The 22392-nt window shown below is 44.6% G+C and overlaps 1 protein-coding gene across 3 annotated transcripts in view; it reads left to right on the forward strand.

Moving 5' to 3' along the window:
* Positions 1-4446, forward strand: part of OGDHL (oxoglutarate dehydrogenase L) — a 28120-nt gene extending 23674 nt beyond the window's left edge. For 2 of the 3 annotated variants that reach the window (XM_037496402.2, XM_037496404.1), the window contains 6 exons: positions 994-1065; positions 1145-1288; positions 1386-1458; positions 2770-2933; positions 3107-3261; positions 3712-4446. In XM_037496402.2, coding sequence (XP_037352299.1) covers positions 994-1065; positions 1145-1288; positions 1386-1458; positions 2770-2933; positions 3107-3261; positions 3712-3835 — 732 coding nt within the window. In that variant the 3' untranslated portion in view covers positions 3836-4446. The remainder of the gene's footprint in view (positions 1-993; positions 1066-1144; positions 1289-1385; positions 1459-2769; positions 2934-3106; positions 3262-3711) is intronic. The other variant, XM_037496403.2, reaches the window with a different exon arrangement.
* Positions 4447-22392: the final 17946 nt, after the last annotated feature.

Consider the following 22392-nt stretch of genomic DNA (forward strand, 5'->3'; position numbering starts at 1 on the left):
CAGCTGGCTCTGTGACCTGGGGAGAGGCCTCCTATACTCTGGAGATTCAGGCTGCAGCAGAGATCCCTGTGGGCCCGCTTAGCTTGGACCAGCCCCTGTGTAGGGACCGAGCATTCTTGTTACCACTGCAAGGCTTTTGCAGCTGGAACTTGCTATGCAGCTGGGACGACATTGTTGTCATGTCTGATGCTGTGGCATCCCCACAGCTGGGCTGAGCTGTCAGTCTTGTCCAAGTTTCCCATGTGAGGAGGGATGTGGTATGCCTGCCCAAGGTCGCCAGCTAAACAGGTGGTTGTAGAAGTTGAGCCAGGCTGGATAAGGAGGGCTGGACTCACCCGGATCGTGCCTGTGGCACTGGCTCCTTGGGGTGTTCTTGTTAATGAAGGGGCAGGTGGTGACTGTAGAGCAGGTCACCCCTGCCCACCAGGAGCCATTGGAGGCCAGTGTGGGGTGTCGTGCTGCCCTCATGGAGTGGGGCGGTCATGCCTGTGAGGGCAGGAGCAGGAATCAGCTCTGCCTACTGGGGTTCAGAGCCGCCCACTTCTGGCTGAGTCATCTTGGGGTTGCTTTTTAATCTCTGCCTTTCACCTTCTTTTGTACAGTGTCTCTATCATGGGACTGCTTTTAAGATTAGTAAATTATACGTATGGAGTCTGTAGAACTGTCTGGTACTCAGTAACAGTCATGGCTGTCGGTCAGAACATTCTGGAGAAGAAACACCTCAGCCTGGCCTTATTGCTTTTCCTCCTGCCCCACAGTTCATAGTTCATGCCCCTGGTTCTGGCCAAACCCTTCTCTGAGGGTCTCCTCCCTGCTGTCGTCCCACATTCCTGATCCTATGGTGGTTCAGGCACCATAGTGAGGGCACCTCTTCTGAGAAGGCATCCGCACTCTCCTGATCTCAGGTCCTTGAAAGGCCAGTGTCCATCCCTTGTGACAGGACCCCCTTTAGCCCTCCTTGGGCCAGCATGACTGTCTGGCATTTGCTTTCAGGGCCCGGAGCACTCCTCAGCCCGGCCAGAGAGGTTCCTGCAGATGAGCAATGATGACTCAGACGCCTACCCTGTGAGTGCTGTCCACTGCCCCCCCGGGACAGGGAAGCACCCCACCAGGGTGTGGATATCACAGGCGGGCCACCTCCCAGCCACACGCTGTCCCCCAGGCATTCACGCAGGACTTCGAGGTGAGCCAGCTTTACGATTGTAACTGGATCGTGGTCAACTGCTCCACACCGGCCAGCTACTTCCACGTGCTGCGCCGGCAGATCCTGCTGCCCTTCCGCAAGCCGGTAAGCGCCCGCCCTGGTTGTCACCCGAACAGTGACAAATGTGGGGAGCCTGACCAGCTGGGGACAGCTGGAAGCTGGACATGTGTTTCCCTTCCAGCTAATTGTCTTCACACCCAAATCTCTGCTGAGGCACCCAGAGGCCAAGTCCAGCTTTGACCAAATGGTATCCGGTATGTGCCCCTGGGCATGTCAAGAGCGGCCCACTTGTGGTGGTGGCCAGTGTGGGGCCTGGTGGCCCACATGTCACCTCTGTTCCTGTGGCTCTTCCATCCTCGCCTCTGCACTCCATCGACCCCATGCGGCCCTCCCAGCACGGCCCTCCCAGTGGCCGGATTAGGAGGTTGGAGCGATGACCAGCTGCTGGTCACTCAGCTGAGCACCAGCCCAGGGACATGCACTAGTGTCCCCAGCCTCCAGCAGAGAGCTGGCTGTGCCAGGGGAACTTAGCAGCGGTAGGGTGGGTGCAGGTCTGCTGCGTTTGCAGGGCACTGAGTAGCAGTCACTTTTTTTTATTTATGACCAAACAAAAATATTATTGGCCCTGGGAACCTGATCCCTGCTCCAGGAGCTCTAAGCCTCATTTCCCTGGGAATTAGGGGTGAGAGAAAGCACTAGGACAAGGACTAGGTATTGGAATTGAGATGGGACCCAGTTTGGTGGCTGGATGGCTGGAGTGTGCCAAGAGGAGGTGCGGGGAAGGCCGACATGGAGCCCTGAGCTTGGCAGAGCAGCACTGTCTTGGAAACAGACCTGAAGGAGGGCGGGCAGCAGCAGCATGGACAGGTGTTAGTTTTTCACCTGTGTGTCCTGGGCATCCCTTCAGGTGTGGGAGTGACTGAGCCTGCTGCTCAGAGCTCTGCCATTGGGACTCGACCCACTGGTCTGAAAGTCCAGGCTGACTTCTCCCTCTGGGCCCTGGCAGCCTCTACTTTCTGCCAGTGTCCTCACATGGGACTTTCTTGGAGGTTTTTACAGCGTGTTGGTCTGGTGCTTGGCATGTGGCACGAGCTCAGGGAGGCAAAATGGACAGAACTTGGAGATGGGGATTCTGCTGTGGGCCGAGGGAGGGACAGATGTGCAGTGGCCTCCCAAAATAGCTGCTCACCTTCCAGTTTGGTGCTTGGGTGGCTGGAGTGTGTGCAGGAGGTGGGCACAACTAGATGAGGAACAGGGTTGGGACAGACAGTGATGCTTTTGATGGGGGGGGGGGTAGCAACACCTCTGTCCCCTGCAGGGGCTCTCCCCATCATATATCCATCACCTTGCAGGTTGATGCACTCAGGACTCTGCCCTTGATTCCGGCCCTCTCCCAGGGACACCTCAGGGTGTTATCTGTTCCCTGCTCCATTGCTCTGCAGTCAGAGATCTAAGCCTGAGGCTAGTCTCAGTGATCAGGGAGAGCTGGGGATGTGGGCCTGGCTCCCAGGTTACTCTGGTCTCTTGAGGAGCTGATGCCCCTGCCATGCCCTGTTGATCCCCAGGGACCAGCTTCCAGCGAGTGATTCCTGAGGATGGGGCTGCAGCACAGTCACCTAAACAGGTGCGGCGGCTCATCTTTTGCACGGGAAAGGTGTATTATGACCTGGTGAAGGAGCGGAGCAGTCAGGGCCTGGAGGACCAAGTGGCCATCACACGTCTGGAGCAGGTATGCCTGAGCACCAAGCCTGACCAAGCCAAATTGCCAGCCTCCTGGCTCTAGGCAGAGTGCCAGGCAGGGTCAGGGCCTGGACTGGGCCTAAGAGGGACACGGGCTGCTCTCTTGGGGCCAGGCTATGAGTATGCCCCTTATAGGTTCCCCTTTCTCTCTGCCTACTCCAGATCTCTCCATTCCCCTTCGATCTGATCAAGCAAGAGGCAGAGAAGTACCCAGATGCAGAGCTGGTGTGGTGTCAGGAGGAGCATAAGAACATGGGTTACTATGACTACATCAGCCCACGCTTCATGACCATCCTGAGCCGGGTGCGGCCCATATGGTATGAGACTGGGGGAAGCCTGCCACCGGTTACCCCTCACCTCTGGCAGGTGGTAGAGTCCAGAGGACTCTAGGGACCTGAGACCCAGCTTGACTCTGCCCACTCCCTTTGCCATGTAACCCAGAGCTGGCCTCTGCCCTTCTCTGAAAACCAACAGCTTGGACCCTGCTGGTTCTGTGGCCATTGGTGAGAGGTCAGTTGCCCCAGCAGAGACCCTAGTTGGTACTTATAGAGAGTAAACCTTTGTTTCTGTTCTGCAACTAGAACTGTACTGGATACCCTCCTGCATGTCTCAGATCTTCCTCTGATCTTAGGTCAGTCTTTTAGCTGTTGGAACCTCAGCCTCCTCATCTCTGTAACAGGATGATGACAAAGTTTAGATCCGATACAGTCCTGGGGTGGGGTTAGGCGAGGCCCAATCCTCCCCTTCACTTGTCTTTCCTCTCCCAGGTATGTTGGCCGTGACCCAGCAGCTGCACCAGCCACAGGAAATAGGAACACTCACCTGGTGTCTCTGAAGAAGTTTCTGGATACTGCTTTCAACCTTCAGGCCTTTGAGGGCAAGACATTTTAGAGCTGAGCAAGGCCTGCCAAGCTACCTGTGTCTTGCCAGGGAGATTCTGGAGGACATAGCAAACTCACTAGGGGAGGGACAGTTATCCTGTCTAGGATAGGGGTTGTGGGGCCTCAGGATAAAACATGCTAATGTAGTGATTGAGACCAAAGGGTAGGTACTGCAGGTTTGTGTAGATTGTCACTTTGGGACTTCACGTTTTTTCAGAATCTGTTAGGACTGAGCAAGCCAGACGGGTCTGATAGATGGGCTGTGATTCTGGAGTGTTTCCCTAGCTGGCTTGGTCTTTCTGGAATTGTGTGGCTTCTCCATGTGTGTCATTCATGTCTGTGAGACAGCGATCCGGGAGCAGATCTCTCCCCTGCCAGGAGATCTGGCTGCCACTCACCCTATCCTTGTTCATCTGTAGATTCAAAGAATATTCTCTTGTGTGCTTTTAGAAATAGAGATTTCAGCAATAACAACCAGGCGGAGCAGAGCCATGCCAGGTGATTTATACGTGCTCTGTTTTATGGGGCGTGTCATGATGAGATATGTCAGCTCTGCGTGAAATACAGCCACAGCTCATGTGTACCAAAGTAGAAAACCAAATAACAAATAAAAATGCTTATGAGAGATTTTCTGCCTTCATTCAGTGTTGTCAAACTGGGGGAAGAATGGTTTAGAGAGGGTAGAGAATGGGGAGAAATTAAAAAATGAAACACCTAAGGATGAACTATCTGCTCCACTGGACAGGTTTTCCTTTGTGTACCCTGCGGCCTTTGCAGATCTGTTAGCAGCCCCATCTTTAGCCTTTTTTTGTTTGGCTTCCCTGCAAAGATGCTGGGAAACTGCAGTAGAGGAAGGATGTTTTGCGCTGCACAAGTCATTGATTCATTTACCCCCTCCTCAGAGCACTTCCTCTGTGCAAGACCCTGAGGCCTGGGGTGCAACTGTGTGCTGGCTTTGCTCACTCAGGGGTTTTGTTCACTTGCGGTGTGAGTTACCTTCAAGGTAAGTACAGAGGGCTGTGGGAGGCCAGAATCCATGGAGGAGGTGGTGCTTGAAGGAAGAATAGTCCCTACGGGAGAACTGGGAAGAATGAGCCTCTCTTGGAGCAGACCACAGAATCGGGAGGGAAAATTTAAAGAAAAATCAACCTGAAACTGGAGAATGGAGTGTTAAGTTCCATCAACCTCAGAAACAGCTTTTCGGGGGTACACTGAATTGCACCGCAATAGCATTCCAAGTGACATAAATGAAAATAATTGCGACTGCCTTTACAGTGTGTCTGTTGTGTCCTGGGCCCTCTGCTGGGCATTTTACATGTATTACTAAATACTATTTAACCTTCACTATGGCTTTGCATGTTAGGACGATGCTGATTTTACAGATGAGGAAATTGAGGTTCTTTGCCCAGGGTCATTCTCTAGATGGACTTGACTGCTGTTCACAAGACCAAAATCTTTCCCTTGGGAAATAAGTTCTTCCCTTATCATTCACCTCTGGTCCCATGGGCATCGATCCACTGTTTGGGCTCTCCCTGTAGTTGGTCTGTGGCAGTGGTCAGAGATATAGCCAGTGGGGCACCTGGCCTGGATGGTGCCCTCATGCTCTGGAGTTGGAAGGTTGGCACATCCTGCCCGTAGCCCACACTCACTCCTTCCTCACTTTGTGTTGGAAGCTACAGACCTGCTCGTGGGGTCAAATAGAAAGAGTGCATGGAAAACCGACTGCATGCACAGGCCTATAAGCATGACAACGCTGGGAAGGAAAAGAGCTCATGGCTTTCAATGAGCAGCACTAACTTCAGAGGGCAAGGACCATTATTGCTCCTATGAAACAAAAACTTAAAAAAAAATCAGAGATCTAGAGAAGGCCAGATACTGCCAAAATCAAAGCCTCGATGGATGGTTGAATAACAGAAGAAGGACAGCTGAAGTGGAAAATAATAAAATAGGCAGAAAGGCCAAGGAATTCTCCCAAGAGAACAAAAGTTTTCAAATCATTTCTTAAAGACACCTAGAGTACATATAGATCCACAGTTCTGACGGTGCCTCAAACAGGAGTCCCAGGAGGAGAAAATGTAGGGAACGTTTGGTTATGGGAATGTTGTTTTTTGACTGGGTCAATGTCAATGTCCTGGTTGTAGTATAGTTCTGCAAGATCTTATCATTGGGGAAACTGAGTAAAGGCTGCTTGGGATATATTTCTTACAGCTGCGTATAAATTTACATCAACTAAAAGTTTAATTAAATTTGAATTGTTTAAAATATTGAATTGAATTGTTTGTTCCCTTTTATTAAATTGTGAGAGCTCCTTACATAGTCTGAACACAAATCCTTTATCAGATACATGTTTTGCAAATCTTGTCAATCTATGGCTTACATTTTAATTACATCAGCCATTAATGGTCTCAGAAATTTTTTAATTTCCTATTTTTCGTTTTTGCTATGTTGGAATGCAATTTATTTTTAGATAATGTGACTATTTACTAGTTCTAGTGTCTTTAAAAAACAGAAGATCCTCTTGAATCTTCTGCAAATATAACTAAATCAACTGCAAATAGTTCATATCTTCCTTTACAATCTTTATGCTTTCATTTACTTTTCATGCCTTATTGCACTTACTTTACTTGTCTTTTTCTGAGTCACATCTCATCAATTTCTGCCTGCTTTCAGTTGATCTCCAGTGTCTCAAACAGTTGCTCTTTTCATCCAGCATTTGTAAATGTTATGAGCAGGAAGGTTAATCTGCTAAAAGCTCTCTTCATGTTATCAGAAGCTGTTCCCTAAAGCACCATTATTGAAGGACTGTTTGGCAATATCTATTATAAATTTAAATGCCTCTATTTCATGATTTCTAGTCTAGGGCTATTTCTACTCATGGAATAGCAGTGAGTAAAAGATTTTCTCACTTTAGCATAGCTCATAATAGTGCAATAATAGAACTCCTAAATGTTCTATAGCAAGAGTTGGCAAACTTTTTCTGTAAGTAGCCAGATAGTAAGTAATTTAGGTTTTGCAATCCATATGCTCTCTGTAGCAACAACTACAGTGTGCATGGGTGCATTCCAGTAAAACTTTATTTGTGGACTCTGGGATTTGAATTTCACATAATTTTCATCTATCACAAAACATTATTTTAAAAAATAAGTTTTTCCAGCCACTTAAAAATATAAAAATTGGGGGCCTCCCTGGTGGTGCAAGGGGTTAAGTCTCAGCATTATGAAGATATTGACAGCCATTTTAGCATGAGTTTGATCCCTGGCCAGGGAGCTGATCCACGTGGTACAGCAGACCTCTCCTGTCTTTCCTGCTGCTCCCCTGAGAAGTGTATTTCTGTCAGTCCACCTGTTCTGCTCACCACTCTGTCTCTGGTGAATCCTCTCACTCCCCCCACCCTCACACCTCTGGCCTACACCCCAGCTCTTGTATGCAAAAATAAATAAATCTTTAAAATATATATATTTTATATATATATATATAAATTATTCTTAGATTGCATGCCATGTGAAAATAGGTGGTGGATCAGAGTTGGCCTGTGGTTCATGGTTTTCCAACCTCTAGTCTATAGGTTTAACTAGTGATGCACAAGTATGGTATCTAGTTTGCTAAATTTTCATTGTAAAATAATTGCATATTGGTGAGAAGTTGCAAAGATAAGAGAGCCTGTGTAGCCTTCACCCAGTCTTCCCAGTGGTTACATTTTTACATCACCATAATTTAGTATAGAAAACAGGGAACTGGAGTTAGAACAATGTATGCTTTCAATGCTATCTCATCACAGGTGTAAACTTGTGTAACTACCACCACATTCAAGATGCAGAGTTATCCCACCACCGCGATGAACTGCTCTGTGACACCCATTTATAGCCGTGTCCCCCTTCTCCATTAATTTCCTGGCCACCCTGGCAACTATTCATTTCTTTTCCATCCCTATAATTTGTCGTTTTGAGAATGTTATATAAATGGAATCATACAGTTTGGTAGCTTTTGAGTTGGCTTTTTTTCCTTTCAGCAGCATTATGCTCTTGAGATCGCTCCAAGAGGTAAATTCTTTGTAATCAGTGAAAGCTCAGCAACTATGGGCTGAATACTGATTATTGACATGCTTTTTGGCTTTAATTGGAGATGCTGGCTTACCTTGGACTCTCAAGTTGTCTCTTTGGGAGCAACTTCTATAAAATTATATATTTGAAGCTTAAATTCCCTGCAAGTGTAGAATGTGGCCTCTGAAACACCCCATGGCTTGAATGCTACTCCACTTTACTTAGCTTCCTCCAGCCGCCTGCTGAACTGGATTTTTTGTTTTGAAATTCCTAGCCCAAAGGTCCTGAAATGTTGGGGAGTCCTGTGGGGTCAGTGGAAATGGGGCTCAATGGGCAGAAATGACAGCAGTGTCCTTCTGCCCCTGAAGCCCCATGTTGCCGCCAGGGTCCCCTGTTGTTAGACGCCATGTGGACGGCTCAGTGGGAAAGCCACACTAAAGGGGACCGGATTCCCCAGAGCAAAGCCAGCTGGAGGCCCACATCTGCCACCCTTGAGGAATCTTCAGTTCCTTTGGAACAGCGGAAAGAAAGGGAGTTCCTCCAGCAGGGAGGCAAAGATCTCCGCTTTCAGAGCATGTTCTCGAAGCTCCCTTCTTCCACGGAGCTGTCTCCAGGCTCAGGTGAGACCACTTCGGCCATGTCACAGTGAGCCTTGCTCTCTAGGGTGGTGGTTAAGCAAAGATTCGGGAATCAAATGGGCATGTGTTTGATCCTGCAGTTATGGCTCTTTCTAATTCTTAATAAAGGGACTATGAATATTTAAAATACACATGACATTAGAAAGACCGAAAATAGACCTCTTGATCAAATCTTAATGTCGTATGTTCTTTGTGTATTTATAAAACAATAAAACCTAACAAGTACAGTCAAAATTATTTTTTTTCCTAGGAGTTGTTTATAAATTTTGGACTCTAATCTTGCCAGTTATATGTATAACAAAAATCCTTTTCCATCCTGTAGCTTATCTTTCCATTTTACTTATCCCATCTTATGTTGAATAAACATTCAAAATTTTTTTGTAATCCAGTTTAACTTCTGCTGGTTTTTCATAGTATATGTATTCTTTTTTTTTTTAAAGATGTATTTATTTATGCATACAAGGCCTGGGGTACAAGCCAGAAGTTTGGGGGGTATGAGAGGATTCACCAGAGAAAATGGGGGGCAGAACAGGCAGATCTACTGAAATACACTGCCTAGGGGAGCAGTGGGTGAGACAGGAGAGGTCTGCTGCAACATGTGGAATGTTCCCTGGCCAGCCGGGTATCGAACTCCGATCTATCTCATGCTGCGGTGGCTGCTGATAGCTTGATAGTGCTGTCTTTAACCCCTGTGCCACCAGGGAGACCCAGTATATGTATTCTTAAGGGCATACTTTTATTTCAAATACTTGAGTTATTTAGTATTCGTAACCTCTTTCTGCATAAAGGAACTTCGTACAAATTACCCACTGAGTAACTCCCATTTTGGTCTTATCTAAAAAAAATATTGTTAAACACAGAAAGTAGATTGTTTTAATATAACTATAGTAGCATTTTTACTGTTAATTAAATCTAATGACATGTTTTATTTGGCCATGAGCTCAGAGTTGTATTTTGAATCCTACAACATCTCTCTGGGTTCATTTTACTTTGGGCTGAAGTACAAGCTTGCACTAGTCATGTTTTTTATTTTCTGATGTTTTGACATCTGGGCCTCATTCATCCTAGAGAAACTGCCCCTGTCAGGGCTCGCCTATTCCCAGAGACAGTAAAGGACTCCCCTTATCATGACTTTCACGTGCTAACCAACCAATGCAGAGCCCACACTTCCCCCTTCAGTGGGCATTACTCTCTGGACCACTACCTACTTGCCCTAGTCCCCCAGAGCCAGGTAGCAGACAACTAGGGATGACCTTTTGCCCCACAGCCTGCCAAAATTAAATTATTCAAACTAGCCCATCCTGTTACCTTCCCCTGATGTTCCTGCCCACAGAAACCACAATAAAAGCCCTTGCCCATGTTTTCCTCACACTCTGCCTCTTGAATTGCCCCAGTGCTTCCTTGTATGAACACCTCCCCTGATGTGGTGTGCCAAGCCTGTTTCTAGGGATCTGTGATGATAAAAAATATCCTTTATGTCAGTCATTTCCGTGTCTTCATGTCTTACCATATCTGAATAAAACAAACTCCTTGTGGACCTCCCTGGTGGTACAAGGGGTTAAGTCTCAGCACTGTGAAGCTATTGGCAGCCACTGCAGCATGAGTTCGATCCCCAGCCAGGGAGCTGAACCACATGGCACAGCAGACCTCTCCTGTCTTGCCCTCTGCTCCCCTCAGCAGTGTATTTCAGCAGATTTGCCTGTTCTGCTCCCCACTCTGTCTCTGGTGAATCCTCTCACCTCCTCCCACTACCTCTGGCCTACATCCCAGCTCTTATGTGCATAAATAAATAAAATAAATCTTAAAAATAAAAACCTAAAAACCAAACTTCTAGTGTCCTTAAAACAAATGTTTCATAATTACACTAATGAGAGCCATTGCAAGCCCAAGAAATGGCCCCTGTAATTTATATATAAGAAGTCTGGGAAGTGGAGAGATGTGTCCAAAATAGATCTGGGGACCTGGGCATCAGGAACTAATGGGAGGCGTGTATAGTACTTTCTAGTACTTACCATGTGCCAGTCACTGTTGTAGGTCTCTCCCACATGAGAACACCTCAAATCCTTGCTACATCCCATGAGACATATGTTACTTTCATGCCTCTCTATAAGATGTCAAGGCTCAGGGTTTTCCTAAGTCACGTAGCTGGGATTCTCATCTAGTCAATAGGGGTCTAGGGTCCTTGTACTGAGCTACTGAGCCACACTGCCTCTGGACTCAGGTGCTTCTTCATAAGGTTGACTGAAAATTAAGTGAAGTGGCGCTGAGAGAAGCTGACACGGGTCCAACCTATGGTGGTCACTCTGCCTGAGGCTCAGTGTGCATCTGGTAGGGCTCTCTGCATTTTCTTCATAGGTGAAGAATGAGAAGAGATAATGTGAGCTATTTTTTTTCTTTCAGTACCTAAGGGAACTTTCATAATAAGAGGGAATGCTCAAAATTAGAGGCCAGAGTTGAACTGTATTACAAATTATCTTCCTCCCCATGCTGTTTGTCACTTCTCTTTCTAGATGAAGTGCGAAATGAAAATACTCTGTGGTCGCTTCCTTGTCAGAACTGCTGGACCCCAGAAGACAGGCCAAAGAAAACATAGTGCTGCTTAATTGCAGAGGCTCTTAGGAGCCCGACTGCCTGTTTCTCCTGATGGGAAAAGCAATATACGCCCTCTGAGTTGAGACAGAACAATGACATAGCATGAGAATCCTGACACTTACTGATGGCTTAACAATGTGCCACGATCTGGGCTCTGCTCTTCATATTTTTCTATTTTCTCCTCACAATAGTCCCACGAGGATATGGTATTGCTGTCCCCATTTTAAAGGTGAGAAAATTGAAAACTGTGAGAAGCTGAGTCATTTTTGGCCATCTAGATTGTAAGAGAAGGGCTCCATTCACACCCTGGCTCTGACTCAACACCCTAACTGTGCGCCCTGCCGTGATGGCCAAGGAAACTGCAATCTTTCCTTCTCCCTTAACCCCCCCTTAATAAAGTGACATATATGCTTCTGTTTGAATAACCTCCCAAGCCTGTTTCTCAAAGACACACAAGCCCGAGGTTGTCCAGTACAGGAAAGGATTTGAGGACCCTTTTGCTGGCATCCTATAGCTGCTGAAATGTGTGCTTTGAACCACAGAGGCACGCCAGGACAGGCATAACTCATTTAACAAGCATGTAAAACTGTCTGGAAACAGCAACCACCACTGTGACAAACTGAACAACAAATTGGAAATGGAACAATTTTCCCAAACACATCATTGTTACATCATTTTTCTCAGGAATGACTTTACAACATACATTTCTGTCCCTTTGCCAAAAGCCCTAACATGTTCCGACACCTTCTGCTTGTCTAATGAAGTGAATCTGAGTGTTTCCTGCCACCTCTGCTGCCTCTCTCCTTTTATCCATCAGCGTCCAGCTGGCTCACACCGCTCCCTGGGTGGGTTTGGCTCACAGAGGTGGACTGGTTTGAATACTGACTCTGCCCCCAGCCAGCCTGCCATGATTTTCTTGCATTGCGGCCAATAGTCTAGTTTTGCCTGGAATTGAGATAAGGGAGCGAAGGGCCTCATTTCCTATGAAAATAAGAAAGTGTTTGCTTCTGAAAGGGGGAGAGGGCAGAGTATCCGGAGAATGGGGAGACAGGGAGGGCTGTGCTAGGCCAGAGAGGCAAAGATGACTTGGGGAGAACCCACAAATGTGACGAAGACTTCAAAGTCCTTGCTGTGGGGTCTTAATGAAGTCCTCTGCCCTCCCCAAGGAAGTTCTAGAATACTTTGTGCAAGGCTTCCTCTGCCTGAGTGGTTTTATTTGAGATGGCTTATTTGAGAGTACCCTAAATGGAATATGAATTTTTGAGCCACAGTGGTCAACTCCTGCAGGACTGGGTGAGTGATTCAAGTCCCAGATCAGAGCAAGTCGTGCCTGGGTCTGCAAGGAATTGCCACAGGCCCCACAGGAGAGGTGGCTCAAGCTTTGGCCGGTATAATCTTGCAGAGCACGGACACGTAAGTTCTGGTCACTTAGGGATTTACGTGTGGCTAATCTAGTGAAAAACATGTTGGCTTCCAAAATAGTTTCCAAATAGGAAACCTAGCTTGCACTGGCCCAGGAAAGCCAGTTGCTGTGACCTGGGAGTCTGTCATGTGCTGATTAACTGGACATGACCATGGGCTGCAGCAGGGCAAAGGGATGTTGCAGCTGAACCACAGAGACAAAGAGTAAAGAAGAGGTGGATCTGAAACAACAAGGCTGCTCCTGAAGGAAAGTGGAAGAGAAGCCGCAGACGGGAGGAGCCACTGTCCACCACCGTGCCCAAAGGAGAGAGCCACGTCTTCTCAATGCCACAGTCCCTGAGATTTTCCAGCCACCAGGAACCCAGGGAGACAATTTTCTCCAGCATGTCAACTGATCCCCAAAGGGAGATGCTAAGAAATTGTTGGCAACAATTTGTGTTAAGCACTTTCCTCAAGGCACTGAAACACTTTCCAACATGTTTTATTAAGCAAGAATGCCACACTGCCCCGTAAGCAAGTGAGGTTGGAATGTTGATTGCTAGAAGATAAGCTTCTATTTGTTGTCCCACATGTTTGTTAAGGGCTCACTGTGAGGTGCCTACTGTGCCAGGCTCTGGGATAGGAGGCATGAAAATATGGCTGCTGCTTCAAGGAGCTCTGCCACCCTCTTTGGGGACAGACACGCATGGATACAATGTGCCAAATTCGTTCAGAGCCTGTGGTCAGGGAGGGCTGCTGGAGACTAGAGGAAAGTGCTCTGCTCTGTTAGATGAGATGGGGAAAATGGTGACTAGAGGAGCCATTTGAGTTGGGCAGCATTTTACTGGGTAAATTAAGGCATGGCAGGAGGAAGAGGCCTGGTTTGGTCATTCAGGGGTAGGAGTAGACAGTGGGTAAGTGGAGGCGTGAGTGAGGCCTAGATCCTAAAGATTCTCTGATGCCTGGCTGAAGTGTTCTTACTTTATCCTGAAGCCAGGTAGGACTATCCAGTCAGGGTGGTAGCTGTGAGCCCCAGAGCTGACTTAGATAGCTTGAAAAGAATTATATGGAATTGCCAGAAAGGCTGGAGAAACAGACTGGATAAGATATGACAAAAGCTTTGAAGCCAGAGGAACAGCCACAACACAGAACTAGCCTGGGAGGATCTCACGGCCATGGCTGCTGAAAATGGCCACCTGTGCGACCAGCCACAGTGGATATAGGATGTTGTGGCTGGCATGATGGCTTTGGCTGCCCCAAGAAACTGGGTATGGCTGCCATTGCCCCATTATTCATTGTCTACATCCTTGTGCCATGAACACGAGTCAAAGGTCAGGGCAGGTGTAGCAAATTGACCAAGTTTGAGTTCCTTGCTCATGTCAAACTTAACTTCCACCAAGGTCCATAATGTTGGGAGTCCCCAAGCATAAGATGATGGACAAATCTAAATTAGCAAATTGGACCTGGTCATGGGTGAGTCAATATTGTAGGCTGGCACAGAAATGGATTACAACACTTATGAATGACTTCAGAGCACTGAACTGGGACACTAAAGTGCTAATGTTTGTAGCCAATTGAGAAAAGTTTTATTTAAGGCACAAGGCTCAGGTTGTTGGGTTTTGTTTTGTTTTGTTTTTTTGTTTGTTTCTAAAGAAAACCACATGAATACTATTAGATTTTTTTTTTTTTTTTGGTGGGACCCTCACCAGTGGCCTGGGATCGAACTGGCGCTGCAGAGGCTGCGGGCAGCCTTGCAACCCAGTGCTCAACCGCTGAGCCACCAGGGGAGGCCCTACTATTAGATTTTTTAAAAGCATTTTTCAAAACAAGGGAAAATCGATGTCTCACAGAGGAGTTTCCAAGAAGGAAGACTATTCAAATGCCATTTGGCTGCCTGGCTTTGGTGACACACCACTGTTTGCTTCAGAAAGCACAGTAATCAACAAGTAGTTTAGGATATTTTTCCACTGCAAATTGTAGTATTTAGTTCATTTAACTCATTTAACCCATTTCCCCAGTGATGCGGAATCCCTAATGAATATTTAAATGACTGAAACATTTTAAAGACAAGAATCTGTCAAGCCTTGGAGCCTGCTCACCAGCTGCTCTGTGCCTCTGTTGGTGTTATTTTGGCTCTTAATTTTGGTGAACTTTGCAATTTGTTGAACATACCTGGCTTATTTCATATGCAAACTTTAGTTGGATGATTGTTGTCATACGTAGTTGTCAACACAGACTCCAGAAGGTCAGTTTTGGGATAAGTACAAAAACAAGTGGAGTTCCCTTTCAGCAGTGATGGGGAGGTGGGTAGAGCTTGGACTTGGGGTCCCATGGATGAGAGCGCTGCTCCCAGTCTTGGCCACCTCTTACCTCTGTATGAGAGCCTGATGGAGTCCCTCACCTCCACTGAGACACAGTATCCCCAGCCGTTAAGGAGAGAAAATACTTATTGTATAGGGCTATGTAAGGCTCTTTTCAAGATTCGATGAGATCAGGTACATGAGGAGATAAGAATAATGTATGGCACTTAGCAAGACCCCTTAATTCATAGATGTAGAAAAGGAGCTCGATTTTTTGCCTTTTCTCATTTTTTCTCTAGACTAACAAAATAGCAAGTTAAGTGTAAAAAATTCAAACAACATAGAAGGAAGTAAAGTAAAAATGAAAGTTTCTGTTCTACCTGTTCACCTTACCCTCAGGTAACCATGGGCAAGAATATTCTTCCTGACAATTTTATTCGTGCAAATGTGTGTATGCACATGGCACAAACATTACACAATTGTTTACACACATATGAACAAAATGGACCTTTACAAAACCAGCACATTTAGACAGATATAGTATTTCTTTCATTTTAAAGTTGTTCACATAGTTTGGAGGGGAGCAGCAATTAACTTTTTTTAGTAACAGTTTTATGGAGGTGTAATTTACATATATAATTCACCCATTTAAAGTGTACAATTCAGGGCCTCCCTGGTGGCGCAGCAGTTGAACGCTGGGCTGCAAGGCTGCCCACAGCCTCTGCAGTGCGGGTTCGATCCCCGGCCACCGGTGAGGGTCCCACATGGCGCACAGACCTCTTCTGCCGTGCCAGCTGCTCTCCTTAGCGGTGTACTTCGTCAGTCTGCCTGCTCTGCTCCCCGCTCTGTCTCTGGTGAATTTTCTCACTCTCCTGTGCTTCTTTTTTTTTTTTTTAAAGATTTATTTACTTATTTATACAAGCACTGGGTACAGTCAGAAGCGCGGGAGGGTGAGAGAATTCACCAGAGCCAGAGTGGGGAGCAGAGCAGGCAGAAGGACTGAAGTACATTGCTGAGGGGAGCAGCGGGAGGCAGGAGAGGTCTGCGCGCCATGTGGGACCCTCCTCTGGTGGCCGGGGAGCAGCCGGGGATCGAACCAGCGCTACAGAGGCTGTGGGCAGCTTCTCAACCCAGTGCTCAACCACTGCGCCACCGGGGAGGCCCCCTCCCACGCTTCTGACTGTACCCAGTGCTTGTATAAATAAATGGATAAAATCTTTTAAAAAAACAAAGTATTCAATTCAGTAGATTTTAGTATCTTCACAGATTTGTACAGCCATCACCACTATCAATTATAGAACATTTTATCATGTCAAAAAGAAACCCAGACTCTCACCCCAATTCCCTATCCTTTCAGCCCTTTGGAGCCATGAATCTAATTTCTGCCTATAAACTTGCCTATTTGAACATTTCTTAGGAATAGAATCATGTAATACATGGTCTTTTATAACTGGTTTACTTTGTTTCACATGATATTTTCAAGGTTCATTCATAGCATAAGATAAATCAGTACTTCATTTTTTTTGTTACTAAGCCACATTCTACTGTACAGTAAGAACATATTTATCCATCAGTCAGCTGGCAAACATTTGGGTTGTTTCCAACTTTTGGCTATTGTGAACAAATGCTATGGACTTTCATATATAACTTTTTGTGCAACATGTTTTCATTTCTCTTGAGCATAGAACTAGCAGTGAAATTACTGGGTAACTTTGTTTTATATTTTGGGAACTGTAAGATTGTTTTCCACTTCACATTTCCACCAACAGTGTGTAAGAATTTTGATTTCTTTGTGTCTGAATTATAACTTGACTTTTTGATAATTGTCATCCCAATGACTGTGAATAATATCTCATCGTGATTTTGATTTGCACTTCCCTGATGACTAATGATGTTGAGCATCTTTTCATGTCCTTGTTAGCCATTTGTACATCTTCTTGAAGAAATATCTATTCATAAACTTTGTTCATATTTAAATTGGGTTGTCTTTTTATTATTGAGTGATAAATATTTTTAATCATTCTAGATATGAGTGATTTATCAGACACATGACTTAAAATTTCCCCTCCCATTCTGTTATCTTTTCACTTTCTTGATGGTGTCCTTTGAAGGACAAGAGTTTTTAATTTTGATGAAGTTCAATGTACCTATTTTTTTCTTTGGTTTCTTTCCTAGGCTTTTGATGTCATATCTAAGAAACGATTGCCACATCTAGGGTCATGAAAATTTACTGCTGTGTTTTCTCCTAGGAGTATTCTAGTTTTTGCTCTTGTATACAGGTCTTTCATCCATTTTGAGTTACATGTTGTATATGGTATGAAGTAAGGATCATTCTTTTGCATGTGGTTATGCAATTGTCCCAGGACCATTTCTTGAGCCACCTGACTTTTGGATCTTTCTCCAATACTGAATGTGCTCATTATCCCAAACACTCTTTCAGTAGATTGCTACCTAGCATGTCTTCAATAATCCTGCGCTATGCTAGGATCTGTTTTCTCCGTCAATCTAATCTACCCAAAATATTATTTTTGAATAGGTAATGTAAAATATACAAATTTATTTTTTAAGATTTATTTTTATTTATTTATGCATACAAGAATTGGGGTGTAAGCCAGAGTCACAGGGGGTGAGAGAATTCACCAGAGACAGAGTGGGGAACAGAACAGGCAGATTGACTGAAATACGCTGCTGAGGGGAGCAGTGGGCAAGACAGGGAGGTCTGCTGCGCCATGTGGGTAACTCCCTGGCCAGGGATGGAACTCGTGCTGCAGTGGCTGCCAATAGCTTCATAGTGCTGAAACTTAACCCCTTGCACCACCAAGGACTCCCTAAAATATACAAATTTAATGCAAATTAGCATAATAAAAAGGGAGTACAGTGAAAATATCTCTCTCCTACTGCTGCCTCCTGTTTTCCTACCTCTACCTAAAGGCAGATATTTCCTGTTTCTTGGTGTTTTATGCAGTCAGTGACTTTCCATATGTTCTTTCTCCCCTCCCCTCTTTTTCTTTTTTTACAAATTGTAACATAATATATACATTCTCCTGTACCATGCTTCCATCCTTTTTTTGACTTAAACAATCTAGCTTGGAAATCATTCTATGACATTACCCTGAATATCTCCATTATTTTCTTTTGACAGGACATAATAGGAATCTGTTACAAGAAACAAATATGTTTAACCAGTGCCTTCTTAGTGAATATGGGATGTTTCCAATCTTTTGTTATTACAAGCCAGGAGTAAAAATTTTCTTGTACATATAGAAATTTTTATGTGTGGATATATATATGTTTGGGATAGGAGGAATTTATTGAATCAAAAGATAAATGTTTTACATTTTTTGACAAATATTGCCACATGGTTCTGCAGACATTTTATGGCTTTTTATTGCCTCAGCAATGCCTGAATGTCTATCCCAACATCCTTACCGACAAAAGATACTACCTCATTTTTTAATTTAGCATCTCATTTTCAATTTGCATTTATTTTATCATGAGTGAGGTTAAACAGCTTTTTCTATTTAAAGACCATTTGTGTTTTCTTTTTTGTGAATTGCCCTTTCATGTGCTTTGTCTTTTTTTCTATTGGGCTGTGAATCTTTTTCATTTTGGCTTGTGAGAGCTCTGTTGAGATTAAAGATATGAATTAAAATACTTTTCTCTATCTGTATTTCAACTTTTGATGCCATTTGCAGTTTCAAGAACACAAAATCATTTTTATTTCCATGTAGTTGAATTCATTCATTACTTCGTTACTTCTATGTGGTGTTTACTGCCGCTTCTTCAAACATCTCCCTTTCCCAGTACATTTTGGAACGAGGTTTGGCCATGTAAATGAAGGATCATGTGTGGTTTCTGAGAATTCTTCATAGGAAGAGGCAAACCCACCTCTGTGGCCCTTCCTCCTGCAACACAAATTAGATGTTTGTGACTCATTAAGCATCATGAAAGGGAGGTTCCATGCTGGATGGTGGTGCAGTGAGCCAGATGGAGTGGGGTCTCTGCTGACCACAGGTATGGCCAGAGGCTAAACCTCTGTCTTTGTCAGGGTTCTCCCGAAAGCAGAGCCAATAGAATATTTATAGATAGCTCCCATTAGTGTGTGTATATCTGTGTATTTATATATATTTATACTATCTGTGTCTCTATATAATTATATATACAAAGAAAGAAGCTCATTATGTGCAGGAGGAGATATATATATCCCAGTTGAAAAGAGTCAGGAGATAGGGCAATTCTCCCTTACCTTGCCTTTCCTTCTATTCAGACCCTCAGCTGATTGGATGGGGCTGCAGTAGGGAGGGCAATCTTATTTATTCATTCTACAGATTCATATATTAATCTGATTCACAAGTAACCTCATAGACACACCCAAATTAATGTTTAAGCACATCTGGGCATGCAAGTTCAAGTCAAGTTGACATAAAACTACCATCACAACTTCCAACTTCCTGGTTCCAACCACTGTTATTTTGTAGTTTTCTCCAATGCTGCTGAAATTGATCCTGTTCATCCAGAGCACACAGGCAAAGAGCCTCTTCACTGATGAGCTCATCAGGCAGAAGAACAGAAGCCAGCAAGGCAGCATCCTCAGCACAGAATGCCACATGCAAGGAAATGCTGATGCACCTACTGTTGAGAGGTACGGTGGCGTGGGGGCATAGAAGGTTGAGGAAGGCCTGAGAGATGGGTGGATACCTGATGGCTGAGCAAGATTTTGTCAGCCAGATAACCAAATAGGGTAGCAAGGAGGAGAAAGCATCACTGGGGGAAACCAAGAGAAAAAAGAGAGGCATAGTTTCCATTGAGAATTCAGTGTAACCAGATTCTGTGTGTAGTATAAGGTCTAGGTCAGTGGTAGGACTTAAAAGGCATGAAAAGCCATAACAACTCATGGGAACAACTTTTACTACAATAATTAAAATAGTCCTGCAATATAAAAAGTTAATGGGTAAAGAAGCACTTTATTAAAAAATATGTGAATGGGCCTCCCTGGTGGCACAGGGGTTAAAGTCTCAGTTCTATCAGGGTATCACCAGCCACTGAGGCCTGAGCTCCATCCCCAGCCAGGGAACTGATCCATATGGCGCAGCAGACCTCTCCTGTCTTGCTCGCTGCTCCTCTCAGCAGTGTATTTCAGTAGATCTGCCTGTTCTGCTCCCCTCTCTGTCTCTGGTGATTCCTCTCACCCCCCTGCAACTCTGGCCTACACCCCAGTTCTTGTATGCATAAATATAAATCTTTAAAAATAAATAAAAATAAAAAAATGTGAATGTGGTCCTCAACCTAGTTTTCCCCATTCAGTACAAATCCACTTAAGTAATAGAGCTCCCCTTAGCTGCAGCCTCACTCCCTTGGAGGGGGCAGTGTATTATGTAAGTCTCCACAGAAGGTATCTGCGGATTGAACAGTGCTGAAATCTGATCCATCCTTCTGGAGGTAAATCCCAATTCTCAACCATCCTCAGCTGGCCTTGAGAATCACTACCATTCTTTGCTGGAGCATACCTGTTCTGCCAGCTGAGAAGTACTTGTCTGAATTATTATCCAAGGTAAAAAAATCCTACTATTTCAGTATGGGTTTTTAATAAACAGATATTATAGATAGGCAAATACTTTTTCTATGTATAATCCAAATCTTTCTATGTATAATCCAAATCAGTACCCGCAGAAGATTAGCAATAAAAGCCTAAGTTTGCTCAGAAGTGTCCACCTGCTCAGGTTCACCCACTTCAGTGTGCTCCCTTCACTGGGGTACATACACTAAGGTATACCCAATGGGCTCCCACACCAATCTGGGCCTCTGGGAGACTTCCATGCTGCCTGGTGTCATTGCTGGGATGTTCCAGGACTGCTGCCTTGTGTGGCCTCTGTTGCTACTGTGCTCACATTGCGTGTAAACATACCATGCAATGTTTTGAAAAATTACCCCTTCAGACTCTGGCAGATAGGAGAGCAAAAGCATCTGCACAGACTTGAGTCTGAAACAGCTATGCAAAATCTAATGCCTGCAGGGAAAGCCAGTTTCTCACACTCACTGTTGACCAAGGAGCTGGGTAGAGAAGATTTAACAGTGAGTACCCAGGCTTTGCATCTCTAAAAGTGTTCTTTGGAAAAGGTTCCCTCTATGCAGAGAGCACCAGCAAGCTTTAGGTCTAGACAACTTATAACTAGAAGCCCCTGCCCACCGTTAAAAGTAATTACATTTTTAATGTCAACGTCTAACTCTTTCTACATATAGAAACTAAATTCAAACTTGTGTTTGTTGGAAGAGTTTACTTATTTATTTTTCCGATGCATATGGCCTGTTCACCAATTTATTTATTTTTATAATTTAATTTTATTTTATATACATTTTATATCGTTCTTCCTTTTTGTACAATGCATGCTTTCTCCATTCAGGTGTAGTCCCTGCAAAATTCCCATCACCAGTTCACCTGTGCACCATCACCATAGTCCCTTGTGTAAGAAAACATGCTCTCATGGGCCTCCCCGGTGGCGCAGCGGTTGAGCACTGGGTTGCGAAGCCGCCCGCAGCCTCTGCAGCGCCGGTTCGATCCCCGGCTGCTCCCGGGCCTCCGGAGGAGGGTCCCACATGGTGCGCAGACCTCTCCTGCCGCCCGCTGCTCCCCTCAGCAGTGTACTTCGGTCCTTCTGCCTGCTCTGCCCCCTGCTCTGGCTCTGGTGAATTCTCTCACCCTCCCGCCCTTCTGACTGTACCCAGTGCTTGTATAAATGAATGAATAAATAAATAAATAAAATACAAAAAAAAAAAAAAAAAAAAAAGAAATCAAGTCCTTCCTTTGAAAAAAAAAAAAAAAAAAGAAAACATGCTCTCCCATTTTGATCCCTCTTCCTCCCCCTCCCCTGTTTTGTGTCTCTAATAGTTGCCTGTTAATTTTGTTTTTTTATTATAATTTTTTTCCTGGTCCTTTATTTGGGTCACCTACATTCCTCCTATAAGTGAAACCATCCGATGTTTTTCTTTGTCCTTATGGCTTATTTCACTGAGCATGATCCCTTTCAGCTCCATCCATGTTGCTGCAAATGGCATGGGTTTATTTTTTTCATTGCTGAATAGTATTCCATTATATATATATAATATATATATATAATATATATATATATCACATCTCCTTGATCCAGTCATCTCTTTTTGGGCACTTTGGTTATTTCCATATCTTATCTATTGTAAACAGGGCTGCAATAAACATAGGGGTGCAGGTTTCATTTTGTTTTTTTGTTTTTGTTTTTTTTTTTTTTAAATTAATAAATTTTATTTTTATATTCCCCATACAATTGCAATCCCCCCATTCTGACCCCAATCCCTCCCCTCCCGCCCCCTACCCCCCAAAAAGTGTCTCTGGTTCATAGTTTTTGTTGATTTTGATTTTCACTTTCTTATAGTTATTCATTTTCCTGGTCCCTTATTTAAGTTTTCTAGATCCCTGCTATGAGTGAGACCATCCGGTATTTTTCTTTTTCTTTTTGGCTTATTTCACTGAGCATGATCCCTTCCAGCGTCATCCATGTTGCTGCAAATTGCATGTGTTTATCTTTTTTGAATGCTGAGTAATATTCCATGGTATATATGTAC

The sequence above is a fragment of the Talpa occidentalis genome, unplaced genomic scaffold (assembly GCF_014898055.3).
Source record: "Talpa occidentalis isolate TD23 unplaced genomic scaffold, MPIMG_talOcc4v2.1 talOcc4.8, whole genome shotgun sequence".
Taxonomy (NCBI): domain Eukaryota; kingdom Metazoa; phylum Chordata; class Mammalia; order Eulipotyphla; family Talpidae; genus Talpa; species Talpa occidentalis.